The 21,987-nt window shown below is 44.7% G+C and overlaps 2 protein-coding genes across 3 annotated transcripts in view; one reads left to right on the forward strand and one right to left on the reverse strand.

Annotated features, from left to right (window-relative positions):
- Positions 1 to 7,259, forward strand: part of LOC142562781 (uncharacterized) — a 40,437-nt gene extending 33,178 nt beyond the window's left edge. Inside the window, exons 3-5 of the mRNA XM_075673548.1 lie at positions 3,255 to 3,311; positions 6,696 to 6,813; positions 6,882 to 7,259. Of these exons, the coding sequence (XP_075529663.1) occupies positions 3,255 to 3,311; positions 6,696 to 6,813; positions 6,882 to 7,034 (328 nt within the window). The 3' untranslated portion in view covers positions 7,035 to 7,259. The remainder of the gene's footprint in view (positions 1 to 3,254; positions 3,312 to 6,695; positions 6,814 to 6,881) is intronic.
- An 8-nt stretch (positions 7,260 to 7,267) lies between these two features.
- The window catches only part of fs(2)ltoPP43 (female sterile (2) ltoPP43), a 28,034-nt gene continuing 13,314 nt past the window's right edge, over positions 7,268 to 21,987 (reverse strand). For both annotated transcript variants that reach the window (XM_075673547.1, XM_075673546.1), the window contains exons 5-7: positions 19,454 to 19,617; positions 17,285 to 17,374; positions 7,268 to 7,417 (exon numbers count right to left, since the gene is read on the reverse strand). In XM_075673547.1, the coding sequence (XP_075529662.1) occupies positions 7,392 to 7,417; positions 17,285 to 17,374; positions 19,454 to 19,617 (280 nt within the window). In that variant the 3' untranslated portion in view covers positions 7,268 to 7,391. The remainder of the gene's footprint in view (positions 7,418 to 17,284; positions 17,375 to 19,453; positions 19,618 to 21,987) is intronic.

Raw genomic sequence — 21,987 nt, forward strand, 5'->3', positions numbered from 1 at the left:
AAGACCCATCCATAGGCGCCCTTACCGAGTGTCTGCATCCGGATGCCGTGTCATTCAAACAGAAGTTGGGAAAATGTTGACTAAGGACATCATTGAACCATCTGCGAGTCCTTGGGCGTCCCATGTGGTGCTTGTCAGAAAAAAAGACAACACCTGGTGGTTCTGTATCGACTGTCGGCACCTGAACAAGATAACAAAAAAGGATGTCTACCCTTTGCCGCAAATAGACCATGCACTCGACTCTCTCCATGGCACAAGGTACTTTTCTTTCATAGATCTTCGGTCCGGCTAGTATTGGCAAATTTCCACTGACCAGCAGGATCGCACCTTCATTACACCCGATGGGCTCAGTTCAAAGTCATGCCCTTCAGGTTGTGTAATGCCCCAGTGGCATCTGATTGAATGATGACCTCCGTCCTTCGCATGTTCAAGTGGTCTACTTGCTTTTGTTATCTTGTCGTCGTTTTTCCGCCTACGTTCTCCAGTCATATACAATGACTATAGGTTATTTTGCAGGTATCTTGCAACACCTGGCTTCAACTAAACTCCTCCAAATGCAGTTTTGGACGCCGAGAGATCACCGTACTTAGTCATCTTGTTGATGCAGCTGTTATCAGACCTGTCCCTACCGAACTACGCAACTATGCGCTGTTACCAACTTTCCAATGCCCCGTTATTCGCAAGACGCCTGCTCGTTTTTTTGGCCACTGCTCTTACTTTCATCACTTCGTGAAAGACTTTGCACAGATAGCACGGCTTCTTACATGCTTGCTCATGAAAAATGTTCCTTTTACCTAGGGTCCTGCAGAAGCGTGTGCCTTTTCGCAGCTTATCGCACTAATCACTATGCCACCTGTGCTGGCTTACTTTGACAATTCTGCTCCCACGGAAGTTTGTAGACTCCAGTGGCTATAGCGTCGGCGCTTTCTGGCTTGTTGTCAACATGGTCAGGACTGTGTCACTGCATATGCCAGCCGCCTCCTTTCCACCGCTGAGCAGAATTATTCAATTACAGAGAGAGAGTGCCTCGCTCGTGTATGGGCCGTTGCAAAATCTCGCCCTTATCTGTATGGCAGACCTTTTATTGTCGTCACTGACCAATCACGCTCTATGCTGGCTGTCTTCGCTGAAGTATCCCTTGGGTCACCTTGGATGCTGGACATTACGGCTTCAAGAATACTCAAATACAGTCATCTACAAGCCTGGCCGTTTGCATCGGGATGCCAACTGCCTTTCCTGGTACCCCGTCGACGAACCGGAACCTACACCGAGCGACTACAGTCCTTGTGTGCTTGCCATCTCCGAACTCTTCAACATAGCTGCTGAACAACGCCGTGACCCAGTCCTACGCAAGATTATAGACCGTCTCAGCTCCCAGGCTCCTGATGCCTCTCTCAGTCTCTTTACACTCGACATCGTCACAGTTTGCTTGCTGATGGTCCTGACCTCTAACTTGTGACTCCGGCACACTTCCGCTCGTCTGTGCTGGCCCAGCTTCATGATGCGTCAACAGCGGGGCACCTTGGCGTTTCGTGCATATACGATTGCGCACACTGTTGATTCTACTGGCCAGGCATGTCCCGCTCAGGGTGTCGTTATGTGACCTCTTGCGAGCTTTGTCAGTGCCGGAGAAAGCCGCTACTCCCACCTGCTGGCCATCTTCAGTCTGTCAATGTTCCACATGAGCCATTTCATCACATCGGCCTCGACTTACTCAGTCCATTTCCTCCGTTTATCTCGGGAAATAGATGAGTTGCCGTAGCTACAGACTACGCGACGTGATTCGCAATGACATCTGCTCTTACGACCAGCTGCGCGAGCGACGTTGCCGACTTCTTACTCCATGATGTCATTCTCCAGCATGAGGCTCCTCGGCAACTTCTAACCGACCGGGGCAGACAGTTTCTTTCGAGGACATTCTACGGTCCTGCTTGATGCAACACAAACTGACCATAGCATACCACCCACAGATGAATGGCTTGACGGAGCGACTGAACCGAACAATTACTGACATGCAGGCAATGTATGTGTCCGCCAACCACCGGGATTGGGACACGAAATTGCCTTTTGTGACATTCGCGTAGAACACATCAAGACATCAGACCATTGGTTATTCGCCTTTCTTTCGCTTATTCGGCCGAAATTCTATGTTGGCTATGGACACGCTGGTGCCTCCTTCCGCGTGCCCCCTACCGAGTATGCTCGAAAGGCTTTTGCCCGTGCTGATCATGGACGTCATGTTGCCGGCGCTCGATTCAGCGAGTTGCAGATCCACCAGCAATGTCGATACACTAACCATCACAGGACTACCCACTTTGCCCCTGGGTCCCTTGTCCTCTGGTCCCCAGCACGCTGTGTAGGGCTTTCTGAAAAGCTGCTGTTCCCGTACACCGGCCCATATCAAGTGTGCTGCCAAGTGACAGCCGTAACGTATGAAATCGGTCCATTGCCTTCGTCTCCATCGGCTCAATCTCACACCGACATCATGCATGTCGTCATCATGCACCTCTGTGTGCAGTGAACCTTTTCCATGCCGTCATATTTCGACTGCACCGTGTTGGTGCTTTCGCTGCCGGAGGGTAATGTGATGAGCCACCTGTCCTGCGGACGAAGAAGACGTTTCATAGCATGCGAGAAAGAGGACGAGCTCTGCCTCAGCCCTGCATCTTTGTCGTCATGGTGCCATTCACTAACACTGTGTAAATATTGTACATAAACTCGTTTTTTGACGTCTATGTTAATCATAGCAACACACAAGTGTGCTATGATTAACATATGCGAGTTCTGTATGCAGCTTTCCGAAATCTGTTGGCTGTGTTAGTGGACAATGCTTCCTATAAAATATGACAATGTCACTGAACAGAATAAAGCCAGTACATTCATCAAAACTACTAACAATAACACAGAGGCATTATGTTATTAATGTTGAAGTCTGTACACTAAATACCTGTCTGTGAAAATTGCAGTTTGCCACCTTCAATTCCAGGCTCTGCACTCGGGCCACAGGGAGTATTAATTTTTCAGTTACTTTTTTTTCCGAACTTGTGGGCAGGTGGAATTTATCACTACCTACGAGCGAGATGCAGTAGTAAGGGCAAGGTGTCAGAGCAAGAAAGAAAAGCAGCAACAGAAGTCAGCACAACACAAATGTCATAGCATGAAAACATTCAGTATGTGGTTGTTTACAAAAAAAAAAAAAGTTGTTTTGAAGGGGAGTATTGTGGCAAATAATGTATGCCTCTCTGCTATTCCAGTCAATCTTTTTCCACCATCATGGAGCAAAACAACACATTATCAGTCATCATGTTCATGTAAGTAGCACAGCGAAAACTCTTCTTTTAGAGCTTTTCTTAAGATGTGTACCCACCCGAAAGGATAGCTGTCCTCCTGATGTTAGCCCTTGTTTTATGCACATGCACAATGTATGCACCATTGTTACTATAGGCTCCGTACAACAGCCAGAGAGCACCACAGAGCGATGCATATATGCACTGCTCTCTGGTGCCCTCAGACTAGTATACGGAGATCAGCAGCACTGGTACAGTGCCTTCGACACCAGGAAGGTCGCCTCCCATCAGTGCACTTGAGCAACACAACTTTTCCCTGGCTTGCTGTAGTTTTTCTCGAGACTAGCGATGCGACATACAACATTTTCATGTGTCTGTTGAAGGACAATACATGGCATGTGTTATATTTGCCTTTATTTGCACTGAAAAGTGTAATTCAATGTCGGTGTTGCAGTAGTAGTACAGTTAAATAAAACCAGGCACACAGACACAATCAAAATATATACAGGAAAACATAAACAATGCTAGACATTGTGCAGTATAGATTATAACAATTTATGCTGCATAAAAATTTATGAAAGCAATAAGTCTGGTTGCAAGTATCTTGAGGGTGCCCGTGTGAACTAAACTGTGCACCCTATTGAGCAAAACAGCGCAATGAAACTGAGGATGCAGGGGAAAAGAAAAACATTGGCACTGACCCACAAATGAACTTTTACTGGACAGACTAACCTATATATCAACAACCCAGAATTAAATTTCAACTCATGAAAAACTGCAGCAGGAGAATAAATGTAAATTTTAGGTGAGAAGCGGATGCGAATTGCATGCTCTTAGTCATATACTATGGGGGATATGCAGCACTACCTGTAGCTTTCAGCCATTTTTGTTGGCAAGGTTGTCATTGATGCACGAATTATTTGGCAATGAGAATCCAATCCATTCATTTAGGAGACATGGCCATGGTAGAGGTGAGAATTAAGTTCACTGGGTAGGCTAGCCCAGGGCCAATCCTCGCAAGCTGTTTGCTGTGCGCTTCAAGTGGCGTGATGACCCACAAGCACAAGTGAGGCAGAGAATAATCTATTAAGCATGTACACGGTAGTCCTTTTATGACAGGGAAAACGTGGGCATGTAGCCTGTGCTCTGCGGAGGTAGTGTCCCCTTTATATACAGAAACACTATGCGGAGGTAGGGTGCCTCGATTCACACTACTCCGACATCGAGGCACCCCATGTGAAAGCTGCTTAGAGTGCTAGCAAGTAATAAGCAATAAAGGGGTAACCACAAAAATAAAGTTATGAAAGTGTAATTTTGTATGTTTTCGCTCCTCTATTATAGTGGAACAGTGAAAGCCTAATTCTTTATTGAACTGAAATAAAACGCTTCCTTCACTGCAACTATTGATTGTCAAGTTTCTTATTCTTGGTTAGGCTTTATTGATCCATTGCCTTCATCCCCATTGGCTCAACCTTGCACCGACATCATGCACGTTGTTCGCTCGAGGCCATATCATGCCATAGACACTGATTACCCTGTATGTGCGGTGAACCTTTTCCATGTCATCGTATTTGCACTGGATGCCTTGGAGAAGGATGTCGGCAAGCTTCGCGTAAAGCATGCATGGCTGACTGACATAGGCTTTTCTCGTGCAAGCCAGTGAGAAGTACATGGAGAGATGCTTGTGGCGATCTCTCCTCAGTGTTTCTTCTAGTTTTCTTAACTATTTATTGTTGAGTTTCACTTGAGTGAGCAGTATAGTTTCATGCGTAAAACGGGGTCAGCAGTGAAATGAACTGTACCACAGACTTTTGAAGAGTGAAATGCTCAGACTCCATACACATTGTCCATGTCTGTTGCACACCTCATCGCTTCCGCCAATAAAAAGGCTTTTCAAGAACAGCAGATGCTCCGGAGGTATCAAGTATGATGCCATTTTGAAATGGTTGCATGACGATGATTTTGTTTGCTTCTGTGATTGGCTTGTGGAGTAACAACCCCTCACGGTCCGTGTGCCTTGGTTGCCAACTGTGCTCATACTGGAAACGTGCAAATGCTGACACATGCCCACTAGTTAATAGGTACTTCCAGCATATTTCAATGCTTAAGCATTCTTTGCTGAGCACCCTAGGAAAATCTGTCTGTCGCACTAAAAGTGTAATGCCTTGTATCTGTATGAAAATGCGAAACTTACAAATACATTTATTCATTATAATAGTGTAAATGTAGATGACTGATACCTTTATAACAACTGAAACCCGGAAAAAAAAATTATTATAGAGAGAATACCTATAGGGATATGTAGGGCTCCATAGAACATGCATGGAAGGATAGGTAACCTGAAATTTGGGGGTGGACCAACTTAAATTTTGGGTGAGCCGACTGAAATTTAGGGGTGACCCAACTGAAACTTAAGGGGGGGGGGGGTCAACTTGAAATTTGGAGGTGGGCCAACCTCAGATGTGGCTGTCAGCCAAGTTAAAATTGGGGGTGCATCAACCTAAATTGCAGGGATGAGCCAACTTAAACTTGAGGTCAGCCAACTTGAGATTTGGAGGTATGCTTATGCAATCTTGGACAACTCCAGTGTAGTTTCATACCTTTTGTTTTTTTCAACTCGCAGCTTGCCTTATTCGGAGCAGTTTAGGAGAGATGAGCTCAGGTCAATCTTCCGCTGTGGTTATTAATCTGTTAAGCTTAATCACTTGTATAACTGTCTGCTTAATTACTTGATTAAGCTTATTAAAGATGTGATGGCTATGTTAGTATAATTAATCATGAAGATCTATCAAGTCAAACTAATCTCAAGTGCCCTTGATTATTTAGGCTTTATTGATTTAACATTGGTTACTCTTGATTAGTGTAATTTAACGTAAATGTGTTAGTCTCATTGTTAATTATTCTCAATTGATCACCATTATACTTAGCTAATTTATTTGCAATTACTCTAATTAATCTGAGTAACCTTAATTACTCTTATACCTCTTCAGCACTCACTATATATAGTGATAATCATAAATATCAGTAGTCATACATAGTCATGGGGCATTCCCATATATATCTCCATAGGACCCCATGTATAGCTATGCATGGAATGCATCCCGTCGCACATTACAGACAGGCGGGCAGACGAACAGAGTTCCGAGGAAAGTAGCCCTAGAATGCTTATGCATTCATATACGCTTCGAGTACCCAATAACTACAGGGCTCATGTTGGCACTTCTACATTTCCAGTGCACTCGCGTACCCCAACTTGAGGAAATAGGGGGGGGGGGGGGGGGAATGGACGGTTTGTGGTTTCATCCTGGTCAGCACATCTTTCCCCTACACCCCAGTATATGCCAACTTTCATGTAACATGACTTTGCCAGCTCTTACAAAGATGTAATCCGAGACTTTGTTCATGTAGGGCCATGTTTGGTGGCAGCACATTCCTGTTGTTCCTATTGTGCTACTGCTGTCAACGCAAAATGAGAGAAAACGCATTCGCAACTTTGGACAATGCTGTGATCATCCACCACCCACAGGTAAGAGGCGTCAGCAAGCTGTACAATGGTATCATCACTAATGCAAGCCTTCTACAACTATCCTGCAGGCATCAACAAACCCTGCACCACAGGCAACTCAAGTAATGCTAAGTGGGCCACCTCCAAACTACGATGCTGTTGTCAAGAAAAATCCAGCTGATCTGGAACCACCTCCATATGAAGTTGCTGTGGCAAGTCTTCAAGCTAGCGGCTACGTCTGAGCAGTGCATTGGCAGCTTATTTATTCCATCCTTCAGCGGCACTGTGGGCACGTGTCCCAATGACCTAACACAGGCCTTGCAAAGTTAATCAGATAACTGAAGGCTGAACTGTGCATACTACCAGACCTATAAGGTGTGTGCTTACACTGTCTGAAGCTTATTTATTTACCCCCACCATCATCAGCCAGTCATAATCACCACAATAAAGGTTTTAAAGACAGTGCACTTGTGGCTTTGGGATCAAGCAGTTGTGTTTCCAAAGACAGGAACTAATATAAACCTGTCACAGTCACACAACTTTATTAAAAAATGAGACACAAAAAAAAAAAAAGGTCCTTCAGGAAATGCTAGAGCCCCTTAGTCATCCTGAGCTGGCTCATCATCTGCAAATGAAATGCAAACAGTTCTATAAGCAATTGAACATTTTGCTACAATAATGACCAAGCATCATACATTAGTTTCTTGACCCTATGGTGCTGTGACTTTCTTCATAACACACCTTCCAAATTTTGTAACATGCTTAACGCACAGGAACACATTAAAAGCTATTCAGCAAGCTATTTCGGGATGCAGAATAACATCCATCTTGCACATTTCTTTCTGCTTATTCAATGTATTCAGCCTGGCATAGAATTCTGAAGTAAAGCAGATTGTGTTTTATACAATCTTATAAGACAATTTTTGAGGATGTATTACTGCAAGCCAATAGGTGCTCACAAAATTGAAGTCAATGCTACAACTTTGGCTTTACTTAAGTTGTCTCTGCTAGTTCATACCACACAAAAGGTATGTGGACTAGGAAACACTTGGGGACATAGACTTTGCTCAAGGAAAGAGCTCTTACGGGTACACATAGGAGGTCGGTGTAGTTTCTGCTTACCAACACTAGCTTGCTAATAATTTCACTCTAGGGAATATGAATGCACTCCCATGCCAAAGAACATCCCATGGTTTTGAATTCACTTTGGGCTCTATCCAGTGGCTGAATCGGTATGCCACAAGAGACCGTACTGAAATGGTGAGTTTTTGCATAAAGCCACTGATTACACAGTTAATAGGTAACAGCAGGCAGACAGCTGTTTTCCTCAACAGTATGAGGAACTCTTGTTCACCTATAGTGCATGCAAAAGTACATACACAAAATGTGTCCCAATTTGAATGGTAGGTCTCCACTCGCACATCGTCACACAATATTATTTCCCATAACAGCATGCACTGAGATGTCAGTAACAGATTGCAGTTATAGGAGAAACAGCCAAGACCACAGTTGTAGATCTATTAGAACATGGTCATCACACACAATCGGCTTGGCAACACTACTACTACTGAGCCACGGGCTGTTGCCTCTAATGATGTTCTCATTATTCCACCAAAATACAGACCTCACTCACTGCGCCCTTACTCTGACATCAATGTCTTCCTCATATATGTAGCAGATTCCTTGCTGCTTTATCACTTGAAACTTCTACTTTGTGGCACTGAAGGTGCTGCCAAAGCCAAGTATTTGTTGCAGCCTGCGAGAGCTACATGCATGACATATCTCCAAGGTCAACAGTGGTTGAACAAGGGATGTCTCTGGCTTAAGAGACATCCCTTGTTTGGCCTCTATTGATCACTTAAGAATCTCCATCTCACCCGGTACCATCTGTCTTCTTTGAACATACATACCTCCAAGGATGTGTCATGTACAGGGTGGTCCTTTATGAAAGGGAACACACGAGCGCATGCCCGTGCTCTGGGGAGGCTGCTTAGAGCGCCAGCAAGGGGCAACGAAGAGAAGTACGTCCACTTGTGGCGTCATCTATTGGTGGCCAGAATAACCAGGATTGGCCAATAGGCAAGCGCCTTCCAGAATTAGCTGGAACCCCCACCCCGCATGACTGTTGCTCAAGGAGCGAAGCCTGCAGTGCAACGTCTGCTGCTAGCAAACCGCGTTGGTACGCAAGCGCACTGGAAACGTGGAAGTGCCAGCATACGCCCGGTAGTTATTAGGTACTCCTGGTGTAACTATATTAATGCATAAGCATTCTACGGCTACTTCCCTTGGAACTCTGAGGTATATATTGTTACAGGGTTAAACACAGTCAGACGTATATTTACAATAATTATAGCAGCTGACAATATGGTAGACAGCGCGCGAAGTCCAGAGCGTCGTCTTCTTCCGACCAAGCTGAAAACATCATCGTCAGCACGTCACATGACCCCCGGCGGCTGAAGCTCCGGCTCGGTGCTGGTTAGGAGGCGGGCGAGTGATACAACTTGAAACGCGCGATGCTGAGCCACGGTTAGCTCAAGAGGGGCGATTTCGTACGTGGTGTCAGTTACTTGATGCAAGACACGGTAAGGGCTAGAGTAGCGTGAAAATAACTTCTCCGAGAGGCCAATGCGTCGCGACGGCGACCAAAGGAGAACCAGGGCGCCCGGTGTGTAATGGACGTCACGATGGCAGGCGTCATATAAGCACCGATGAATGTCCTGCGATTCTACAAGTCGACGTCGGGCAATATGGCATGCTTCTTGTGCTTTGAGTATGGCTTCACGGCGTTGAAAGGTAGCGTAGGGTTGCGGCCAAACAAGAGGAAGAATGGAGAGATGCCTGCGAGAAGAATTATAGGCGAAAGTAACGAATGGCAGCGCAACGTCCCAGTCGCGATGGTCATCGGAGACATACATGGACAGCATGTCAGTAAGGGTGCGGTTAAGGCACTCGGTTAGACCGTTCGTTTGTGGATGGTAAGCAGTAGCAAGCTTGTGTTTAGTCGCGCACAAGTGTAGAATGTCATTGACAACTTTACAAAGAAAGTAGCGGCCTCAGTCGGTGAGGACCTGTCAAGGGGCGCCGTGGTGAAGGATCACGTTCGCTAGGAGGAAGTCGACGACATTGGTTGCACAGCTTGTCGGAAGGGCCCGTGTGAATGCATATTGGGTGGCGTAGTCAGTTGCTACAGCAATCCACTTGTTTCCCAAAGCAGACGTAGGAAAAGGGCCTAAAAGATAAACACCTACACGGAAGAATGGTTCTGATGGTACGTCAAGCGGTTGAAGGCGACCAGCAGGGAGTGTGGTCGGCTTTTTGCGTTGTTGACAAAGGTCACATGCAGCGGCATAACTGCGGACATCACGGTATAGACCAGGCCAAAAGAAGCGCCGGCGAATGCGGTCATAAGTTCGTGACACGTCAAGGTGTCCGGCAGTCGGTACATCATGAAGCTGGGCGAGAACAGTCTGATGCAGATGCTCAGGCACAACGAAGAGTCAGGCAGGGCCGTCTGGGCGCATGTTAGAGCAGTACAGTACACAATCTTGAAGTTCAAACATGCGAAGGGAAGGATCGGGAGTCGTTGAAGTGAGCTGTTTAATAAGGTCTTGTAAGGAAGCGTCCCGACGTGGTTCGGCTCCAATATTGTGAAAAGCAGCCAGGGAGAGAACAGTGACAGGTATGCCGGCTGCAGAAACGTCAGGAGGGTTGACGGGATGGCGCGACAAGCAGTCTGCATCTTGATATAACCGGTCGGTCTTGCATACAACTGAATAGTTTTATTCTTGAAGGTCAGAGCCCAGCAGCCAAGGCACCCTGAAGGATCTTTGAGGGATGAAAGCCAACACAGAGCGTGGTTATCAGTGATGACTGAATTGGCGGCCGTACAAATAGGGGTGGAATTCACCCACTGCCCAAATGAGAGCCAGACACTCACATTCGGTGATAGAATAATTGCGCTCTGCAGACAAAATAAGGCGGCTGGCGTAGGCAATAACACATTCTCACCCTTGTTGTTTCTGTGCCAAGATCGCTCCAATACCATGACCACTGGCATCGGTACGCACTTCTGTTGGAGCTGACGCATCAAAGTGAGCGAGAATGGGCGGGGACGTAAGCAGCCCAATCAGCTCAGTGAAGGCACCAGCTTGCTCAGGGCCCCAAATGAATGCAGCGTCTTTCTTGAGGTGCTGATTGAGAGGGCGTGCAACGTTCGCAAAAGTTCGGACAAACCGACGGAAGTAGGAGCAAAGGCCCAAGAAGCTGCGGACATCCTTGGCACATGTTGGCATGGGAAAGTCTTTCACTGCCCGTATTTTATCGTGATCAGGGTGTATACCAGAAGAATCGACGAGATGCCTGAGCACAGAAATTTCACGACAACTGAAGTGGCACTTCGACGAATTTAGTAGTAGCCCCGCCTGACGGAAAACAGATAGGATCGTCGATAGGCGTTTGAGGTGTCGCAAAAGTCGGAGAAAAAATGATCACGTCGTCCAGGTAACAGAGGCAGATGGACCACTTGAAACCATGTAGGAGGGCATCCATCATTCGTTCAAATGTGGCCGGGGCATTACATAAACCGAAAGGCATCACTTTGAACTGATACAGGCCATCGGGAGTAATAAAAGCTGTTTTCTCATGGTCCATGTCATCGACGGCAATTTGCCAGTAGCTGGAGTGAAGGTTGATGGATGAAAAATATTGTGCTCCATGCAGGCAATCCAGGGCATCGTCAATGCGTGGTAGCGAATAGACGTCTTTCTTTGTTACCTTGTTGAGGTGTCGATAATCAACACAAAATCGCCAACTGTTGTCCTTCTTTTTAACAAGTACAACAGGGGATGCCTATGGGCTGCAAGAAGGTTCGATGATGTCTCGAGAAAGCATCTTGTCAACTTCATGTTGGATGATGTGTCACTCAGTAGGCGAGACGCGGTAGGGCCGCCGATGTGTCGGGCTCGCACCACCAGTGTTTATTCGACGTTTCAAGACAGATGTTTGTCCTAGAAGGCACTCTCCAAAGTCGAATATGTCCCAGTATGAGGCAAGAAGGCGATGAAGTTCTTGAGCACACTGGGGCGGAAGGTCGGGAGCAATAATTTTTGTTAGGGCATTCAAGTCTGAAGGGACAGAGGGCGAAGCAAGAGTTGTACACGAGGAGCTGTCATAAGTTAAAGCTGAAATGTGGTAGTCTCTGGCCGGCGTTATTTGCGCCAGGGATATTCCGCGTGGGAGTACTTGTGTACAAAGTCCAAAGTTCACAAGCGGAAGGCAGGACGTGTTGTCCGAAATGGTAATGAAGGTGTGAGGAAAAGCGACGTTGTGCGAGAGCAGGACATCCAGATTAGGGGATACGATGTAGTCACCGTCTGGTACAGGTGGAACGGGGAAGACACCTATGTAGCTAACGGCACGCTGAGGGAGGCGAATATGCTCTGTAAAACATAGCCGTATCGGAGCACTATCGGGAGGGTCAATAGCAGCAGGTAGACCAAGTTGCACAACACTAGCAGAACAGTCTATCAAAGCGGAATGTGCAGACAGAAAGTCAAGGCCCAGGATGAGGTCGTGAGAGCAGCACTCTAGAACATAAAACAGAAGTGTGACGTCCGGCGACACTCACGCGAGCCGGACACATACCAATAACGGCTGGTGTTCCGCCGTCGGCGACTCGGACCACAGGAGACGAAGCAGGAGTGAGGACTTTCTTGAGAAGATTCCGGAGCTGAGCATTCATCACAGATACGTGCGCGCCAGTGTCAATCAGAGCCGTAACGGGTACACCATCCACGTTCACTTTAATGAGGTTCCGATGTGTAGGCAAGGTCAGAAGAGGATTTCTGCGTCGGGTCGGTTTGGCAGCATCACCTCCAGGTGCTGCACCTGTTAGTTTTTCGGAAGGGTGCGCCGGAAGGAGCTAGGGGACGGTGATCGACGGGGCGATCGGGAGAAGCGAGGAAGTGGCGAAGGAAAGCGGCTAGAGCGGGTAGGAAGAGAAGTGTCGCCAGAATTTAGTGACTGCATTTGCAAGGGGAACCGAGGAGCAGCATGAGGGCCGTGGGATGTGAGAAAGGGCCAGGGGGTCGAATTCAATGAAGATCGGCAGTGATGTGAAATATGGCCGATACGGCCACAAGTGAAGCATCTAGGCTTATCGTCTGGAGTGCGCCATTCGGCCGGGTTGCGATACCGCGTTGGGGCATTCAGGTTGCGGGTGCATATGGCAGTGCTGGACGGAGTGTAGTCAAGCCGATTAACTGAGCAGACGCTGGTCAAGCCAACGTTGGCCAATTCTTGACGCACGACGGACTGGATCAATGAGACAGTCGCCTGGCAATTGTTGGGACCATGGGTTGGGGTTGTGACAGGAGATGCGGCTTCTATTTCACGTCAGACAATATGTAGGATGTCATCAGAGAGATTGGCCGAGGGCGGACTGCGGAGGTCTTCACAGGTGGAAGTAGCAGCTGTGTTGGGAAGGCGGGGAAATGGCTGGGCAATGCAGCGACTCTTGGCTTCTTCAAACTGCCGGCATTCTGTAATAACGGCTTGCACAGTGGAAGAATTCTTGAACACAAGGAGATGGAAGGCATCATCTTCTATGCCCTTAATGACATGTGCAACTTTATCAGGTTCGGACATCTTCGGATCCACTTTGCGGCACAGAGCGAGCACGCCTTGGATGTACGTGAGGTAGGATTCAGTGCACGTCTGGACACGCGAAGCGAGGTCTTTTTGGGTGGCGCGCTGATGTCCAACAGCCTTGACAAACAAATATTTCAGCTTCTGTTTACAAATGTCCCAGCTGGTAAGTTCCTCCTCGTGGGTTTGAAACCAGACGTGTGCCGTGCCCGCGAGGTAAAATATCAAATTAGCGAGCATGATGGTCTGATCCCAGTGGTTGCTGGTGCTCACCTGCTCATACAGTTGAAGCCACCCTTCAACATCAGTGTCGTCGGTGCCAGAAAAGGTTCCTGGGTCGTGGGGTTGCGCTAGAATGACGGTGGGCATGGGTGCCGACGAGCCCGAAGCATCCTCGCCTTGAGCTGGCATTGTAGATGCAGCCAAGGAGCACCCGCTACGTAAATCAGTCTTGATAATGATCCCGCAACCTCCACCAAAACTGTTACTGGGTTAAAAACAGTCAGACGTATATTTACAGGATATTTGCAATAATTATAGCAGCTGACAAGATGGTAGACAGCGTGCGAAGTCCAGAGCGTCGTCTTCTTCCAACCAAGCTGAAAACATCATCTTCGTCAGCGCATCACAATAAGAATGCCTTATGACTACGTATGAGTAATGAGATCTATGATCATGACTATATATAGTGAATAGTGAGAGGTATTGGTGTAATTAAGGTTAACAAAGACTAAACATTTGTTACAATAAAATTAATTGTAACGATGATTAATTGAGGGTAATTAGGAATAGTCAGGCTAAATAACATCAATTTATGTTAAATTTTTTGACTAATCAAGACTTACTAAGGGTAAATCAGCAGAGCCTAATCAATACTAATTAAGGGTACCTTGGGATTAGTTATACCTAATCAAGTATTCTTAAAATTTTCATTACAGACACAAGAGTCCAACATAACTAACTAAAACTAATTAAGCAAATGTCATCATTATAAAAATAACAGACTGAATAATTAACGAAATCATTTATTTACCTAAACTAAAGTTTCATCTGAGTGCACTTCTCTGCTAAACTGCTCCGAATCAGGTGAGGTCTATTCATGCTAGGGTGGGAGTGGGCTGCCAGAGCTTTGTACTGCAATAAGGTACCCAGAAATAGTACTGGGGTTATTAAAGTGTGCATAAGCCTACCCGTGATTTTCAAGTTGGCCCACCACAAATTTTAGATGGTGCTCCCCCAAATTTTAAGTTTGCCCACCCCCAAATTTCAATTTGGCCCACCCCTACTATAGGCTTCCCCAAGCATTTTCTGTGGACCCTCTGCATCTCTATGGTTATTCTCTCTAATAAATTATTTTCCTTTGTTCCTGATCATTTAAAATGCTACCAATCATCTCCATTTACACTATTATAATGATTAAATGTCATAACTTTGCACATTAAACATTTTTGTGCGGATGCAAGGCATTAAACTTTTTGCATGGCGGACAGATCTTGCTGTGGTATGCGCCAAAGAATGCTTATGCATTAAAATATTCTGACAGTGTGTAATAATCAGCGGTAATACGTTGGTACTTCTAAGTTTCCAGTGTGCTAGCGTATTGAGCGCGGTTTGCTAGCAGCAAATGCTGCGTTGCAGGCCCCACCTGTTGCACATACAGCTGGTGTGGGAGGCAGTCGAGCAGCTGCTTGCCTATCAGCAGTGTCTGGTTATTCTGGCCACCAATAGATACGACTACAAGCAGACGTGCTTCCCCTTGCTGCCTGTTGGTGGCACTCTAAGCAACCTCCACAGAGAACAGGCCATGCGCTTGCATGTTCCCATTCATAAAGGACCACCCTGTACACCCCACACTCTAGATTATGGTATGCTATGTGCAGCTTGGGGGTAAACCAATGGCTAGCGTGTACTGCTGCCAACTGCTTCTTGGTGCTGTTGCACGATGTTTAAGATCACTGGTGTCAGAAAACAAATTATTTCTTGTATTTGATTGATTGGGAACAGAATTGCCATTTGATTCGGACCAACTTAGATTATCGATTCTTTCTGGGAAGTCACGATGAAATGAAGAAGCATCTGACGTTTAGCACCAGAGCAACTGAAGTGCCATGACACAGCTTCTCACGGTGTGTTAACATATCTACACAAAGCAAACAGTAGATTAATCTAATTTTAGTGGCTCTACAGTTTAGGGGAATAAAGTTAAAACCAATTTGAACAGTGCAGCCTGTGAAAGTAAAGACAACTATTGACCCTGTAATGCAACGCATATCATATATGATCATATATGATCAGGTGATCATGTTTAAGTTTTACAGAAATTGAACAACCGCCTGTGGCTGATAGCATATTATCCTTGAGCTGGATTATTCAAAGATGTGGACATTACTAGCATGATAAGTTGAAACACATATATAATTAATTAATGGAAATATGCTAATTAATGTGTTAATTAATTACTTTACAGCACATATTGCAATTTAAGCAGTGTAGACAATGAGCTTGCAACACGTATCCACATGAAATGAATCTTCAGGATTACACAAGTTTTGAGATTAGTATTTCCCCAAGTGTGGGATGAAATACATCGGAGTTTCAGTTACTTTTGTGCTTCCATGCATAGATGAGCATTTTGTTAAATGAATAAGAGAACAACAGTGCATTTCGCTGGCAAGTTCGATGGCACATATCTCCAAACTCGTGTCATTTTGGGAATTTATTCCGAACGGATATGCCTTGCAAACTCACCTGCCAGAATTCATAAATAGCCATATGTGCTGTAAAGTAATTAAGTAAAGTAAGTTAATTAGTGAATTTGACATTACATGAACGCATTGACAAAAAATTGTTATAGTAGGCTCGACCATATTGTCAGTAGCAAACAATTGCATTTTTCTCCATTGCGCTTAAAGTGGATTTGTCTCTTTTATTAAAAAAGAAAATAGGTGAAGGGGTATAGCCTAAGTAAACACACATGCTGCATGAAACAGTATATAAAAAATATTTGTAATTGATGCAAATATGCTGTAAGCAAATCATAGCTTCTGAATCTTCACTGTGCATTCAATTTAGAAATTATTTAGATTTTGAAAAATTACGCGAACCCCATGCGCTGGGGGGAATCTGTGCTATGCAAAGAATTTTGCTGGTAGCTGGCTATCCAGCATCCTTTGAGGTTCTGAAGACCATTACAAGATAGACCAACCTGTTTGTGTAGTCAAGCAATTGTGTGTGATGACAGCAGCAAGGCATCAACAATAGTATGACAGCCATGGCATGACCACTGATTTACTGTATTCTGGCAAAGAAATGTTACAACCTGTTCTGTTACGACCTGGGCAGATCCTAAAGGCGCTAAATGCGGGGGACGGACACTGGTGCGCTCTCACTTTTATAACGAACGGTTGCTATGTAACATGATGCACATGAAAGGCAGTGGTAAGGTTGATAATTATTTTTCTGTACCATGAGCATGTGCTTTCGCTGTTTTAAGGTACTTCTCACAACATGATGCATCCACCAATTATCGCCAAATGCTAATCGGCATTGATATGAGAGAAATAAGCATACATCTGTAGCCTAATGGGTATTTGCTTCAGTGCCGGGGGACACTGGTTCGTGCAGTTCTGACCTTATTTCTGGCCTTGGCCAGAAATAAGACTAGACAGGGACCTATCCACCGCAATGTGCCTGTTTCACATCAATAATGAGTGGCATGCGTTGCACAACAGATCACCCCACAAAATACAGCAATAAAATGGTTCCACCCACAAAATTAGAATAAAGCTTCCAACACACTACACAGATAAGGTTTGAAGGACCCTTTTTTGTCACTAATGGTACTCACCATCACTGAAGACCAGGCTCAGGCCATTCAGCCGGTTTCTCAGGGAGCTGGTACTCGTGTCTTCAAAGTGCCCAGCATACATGTCAAACTCTATAAAAGCAATATTTTTTTAAATATAAATTTCATGTAGGAACATTTAAAGTTAACATACACCTAAGCACAAGCAATGGCTACAAAGGGAGGCTCTTCCAGACTGACCTAGTGTTGGCCTATGCTAGTTCAACACCCAATAATGTGTATCAAGGTTCAATAAGTTGGCTGTACTCTCAGTTAAACAAGATACTCCAAAACACCAGTCTAACCAAAGAGTGCACGACGGCACCGGAACTACATTTTAGCGTGCAGCCCCGAATGAAGTGCTGAAGCTCATCGCCTTGGTTGTGCGCTATCATGAACCGTAACCTCGTAGCCTTATCGCTATCATGAACTGCCGTAAGGGAAACATGTCTCTGGCGTAAATCGTGCACCGAATGCTTGTGTCGCTGCATTGTCACTTTTTAAGCAGCAGCACACTAGGATGAATGACCCGTTCATTCACACGCAGCACATTTAAGAGCCTGCAATCGTGGCATGCAAGCAGCCATGTCACATGCTTTTTTTCATATTTCTTAGGTTTTCCTTAGTACACAGAAAAAAAATGATTACATAATAATCAGAAAATTAGAAAATGTTGAATTAGATATTTGCCAAAATGCTTTAGAACTTTACAATTTGACGTTTTGCACTAGAGTTAATACTTGCGAAGTTGTTTAACTAATCTTCACTAATTATGCAATTAAGCAGAACACAAAAGTGTGACTTGTTCCATGCAATAGCCAACATGCATTAGGTTGCATTCTCTTAGAGTGCTTTGGTATATTTTCAAACCTTGGCTAAAGTTAGCTGGGACACACCCTTTATAGGTCCTCCTAAAAAAATCACCACGATTCCTTACCAAAATTACTGATGGGGAATGCATGCTCCACCACTTCCTTTTTTTTAAAGAGAACTGTGGCACTTGTAAAAACTAATATGTTATGAAAGAAGGTAAACCAAATTAAGACTCCCACCAATTAGCATGAAAAAAGTTTGCGCAAGAAAAAAAAAAAGCACAGCAGGTGTCTTCTCTAAAGCTCACTAGCATACAGTACAGTCGAACCTCATTATAACAAAGTCACACCTGACACAAAAATACCTTCGTTAAATCTAATATTCGTTATAAGCATATATTAACTTATCGGCGAGAAACATCTCATTTACTTCGCTATATCCAATAATTCATATATCCAATGTGCTTTTGCAGTAACATTAGGTCCTACACCAGGTTAAATTTCATTCAACAGTTATTCACTCCAACGATAATTTAGTCTCTCAACTTTCAGGGTGTGAAAGATGCTGCAATGTGGCATAGTGGACTACTGTACACTTAAATCTCAGGTTAAATGTTTTCACTCTTTCTACCACTAACAAGCACAGATTTAAACTAAGCAAGAAAGGCACACCCCCATATGAAGTTGCACTGTGAGACTATAGCATGTCTCACAACTAGATAATGGTTTTGGCACACAAAACCCCAGAATTTAATTTAATTTTTAAAGGTACAACCTCCATGGGATAAGTAGATCATAATTTTTCCTGTTTTATGGTGACATGCTGCACAGTAACGCATTCAAGTATGATGCACAATAACCTAACATCAACAATGTGAACATTATAAATTAGATAACGAAGGCAACATGATGACCATGCTATAATGACAGAAATATATTGCAATTGACAACCAATTGACTACACAAACTTCAACAATAAGCATTTTACTTAGCCAACATATTAAATTTGTTCACTTTTCTTTTAAGCTTCAATCAATTAGCACATTCTAACGAAACAGTCTAAGTTATTGCAACTCTATCCCTCATAATACCTACTATGCGGAGTATTCCTTACACCTCCAATGAGACAATGAGCTTTTTGTGACCTGCTGGATAAAAATTAAAATAAATTGTTGAGTTTAATGTGCAGTGGGTTATGAGGGATGCCACAGTGGAGGGCTGCAAATTGACTTTGACCATTTGGGGTTCTTTAATGTGCACCTAAATCTAAGTACACAAGCGTTTCTGCGTTTTTCCACCTTCAAAATGTGGCACCCATGACTACCGAGTAAGCTACAAAGTTTTGCCTTGCTTAACTCACGTTTTAGGATATCTGTGTCCTCATCATCCGGGTAGTCGTTCCTCCAGTTATCCTCAGCATTGCTGTCAGTGTCCTCTCCATCACCAGTATCCAACCCAGGGTCAGAGTCGTATGCAAAGTCATGTTCCGGGGCAAATGCATCCGGCGGACCGCACCGGAAAAGACTAAATGAAGAAGGGAAAAGAGAGATCAGTAGTAACTAAGGGTTAGTCTATTATAGAGCAGTAGGAGAGAGAAAAAATACATATAAGCACCTTACTATACATAACTGCTTTGTTCTCACTACAATTTACTTCTTTATTTATTTACATGACACTGCAGGTCAGGGCGTTGCCAAAGCAGGTTGTACATCCCAAGTACTGCAGATTGGTACAATTGCAAGATACAGAATTGCATTCTGTTAATCAGTGTGCTTTAGAGATAAGTGTACTGACACAGATGTAAAAAGAAAATATTTTGGGGTTTAACATGCCAAAACCACGATATGATTACGAGGCACACCGAAGTGGGGGACTCCAAGTTAATTTTGACCAGCTGGGATTCTTTAACATGCACCGAATGCACATTACATGGGTGTTTTTGCCTTTCGCCCCCATCGAAGCATAGATGCCACAACACTGAAAGCATAGTAAAATGGCAAAGTTGGGGCTATAACTCACTGCATAAGTATTGTCAATATATAGCCACAGTGACATAAAAATGCTACAGGATAAACAGTGCAAAAAGCACTAATTTAGAGAGCACTGTAGATTCACCTGAAATTTAAAAATTCACCAACGATTATGATATTCCCTAATGCGAAATTTGAGCACAGTTATACGTATGTGTCTTTTCATTTTGCAATATATTGGCTGGCACGGACAATCTGTCTCGTGCGGCGTGTTGCAAATGGAGCTAAGTGTGGCGCAATTGCCTCACTGATCGGGAGATTGTGAGAGGAGGCACGTGAGTGACGCATGGGCGTGATTCACAGCAGTTGCTGCAGATAGACTTCCGCTCATACAGCTCTTTGTTTCCCTACAGACGATGCGCGCTACTCTGGTGCCAACTCGTGGCCATTGTTGCCACAAAGTCCGTCTTGCACAGCACTAAGCTTTCCTTCTCACGCTTTTGCCATACCCTCCTCCTCTGCTGTCTGCCTCATGGTTCTGCTGGACCCTCCTCTGCTTTCTTCCTAGCACTCTTTTCGCTGTCGCTGTTTGTCACCTGTTGCTATGCTCTGCATTCGCTTGCATCTTTCGCTGTGTTTGCTCGCTAAGTTACGAGGGACAACGCCAACGCTCGCTGCAGCAATGGGAGCCTAAGAGCTGTGGACTAAAACACTTCACCCTTTGAGGGGTCAATGACGTAAATGTACGGCGCCGCGAACAAATCAGAAAATGGTCAATGCCGTATATTTACGGCGCCGTCTGTACATTTAAAAAGCGCGCCCATTTCTTCACCTTTTCTTTTCTGTCATGTGCTGCCACTATGTGGGAATACAGGTAATTTTTTTTCACGCGCCTCCCTCTCTCTGTTTTCGTTGCATGGTTTGTTTTAGCGCTAGTTCGCTCCTGCGCGTCTATGTAGTACCGCCCGCGCACTGGCGAGTGCGCAGGCAGGCAGGTGGCGGTTTGAGTTTTGTTTTCGCGGGCGGTTTCGGCTTCTTACGTTTGCAAAACTGATGGCTATCTCGTTACTAATCGCTCAAAGGGCGACCGCCTTTTCCTCGCTCATTCAGTGCTCACAGAGGTGCGCATAGGAAGGATGCCACCATGCATGTGTTTCCGCTTTTTTTTTTTTTGACACTCGCGATAACTAATTGCCTCTGGTTGGCGATAAGATAAAGATTAGCGGAAGTTTGTCACACGTTATGCTTTTCTGACGGGCACACAACTACAAAGTTTTCCTGAGTGCGCGCACCTACGCAGTTCGATTACGCTATGGATGTACATATTAGATATTAGTGTAAGAGCAGGAACATTTGAGTCTTGCAAAATATTCTCGTGTGCGCATTTTCAAGGCCTTGAACTATGTGTATAAAAATGCATCAAATTTTTAGTTCTTATAAGTTTATTTCCTTTTTTATTGTTGTTATTCATGAATGAAGAGTACACATATACCAATGCAAAAATATTTTTTTCTCACTTTACGGTCACCCTAGAAAAATTGCAGTGAATTTTTTCGAAATAAGTCGCTCAGAAGAATTGAAATCTGCAATAAAAATAATCGACCCCGGGCGGTCGCATATGTAGAAAAAAAATCGACCCTCAAAGGGTTAACAAAACCTTCAGACACTATCTACAACACAGTATCTGAAAATACTATATTTGAATCCTATAATACAACCTTTGCCAGAAGAGTTCTATGACAGCTTGTAAAAAAAAATTTATTTAAACTAAGCACTCTAGGTCTTGTTAAAGTACTGGTCCCCTCAGCTATATATGCACAGCTGTTAGCTTCTGGAAGTCCTGGGGCCAAGCAGAGAAACCTTCATCCAGTATGCTCTTCAGCACATTACTCGCAGCATTTTTGATTGCTGCCATATTTTTACG

Source organism: Dermacentor variabilis, chromosome 1 (genome assembly GCF_050947875.1).
Source record: "Dermacentor variabilis isolate Ectoservices chromosome 1, ASM5094787v1, whole genome shotgun sequence".
Taxonomy (NCBI): domain Eukaryota; kingdom Metazoa; phylum Arthropoda; class Arachnida; order Ixodida; family Ixodidae; genus Dermacentor; species Dermacentor variabilis.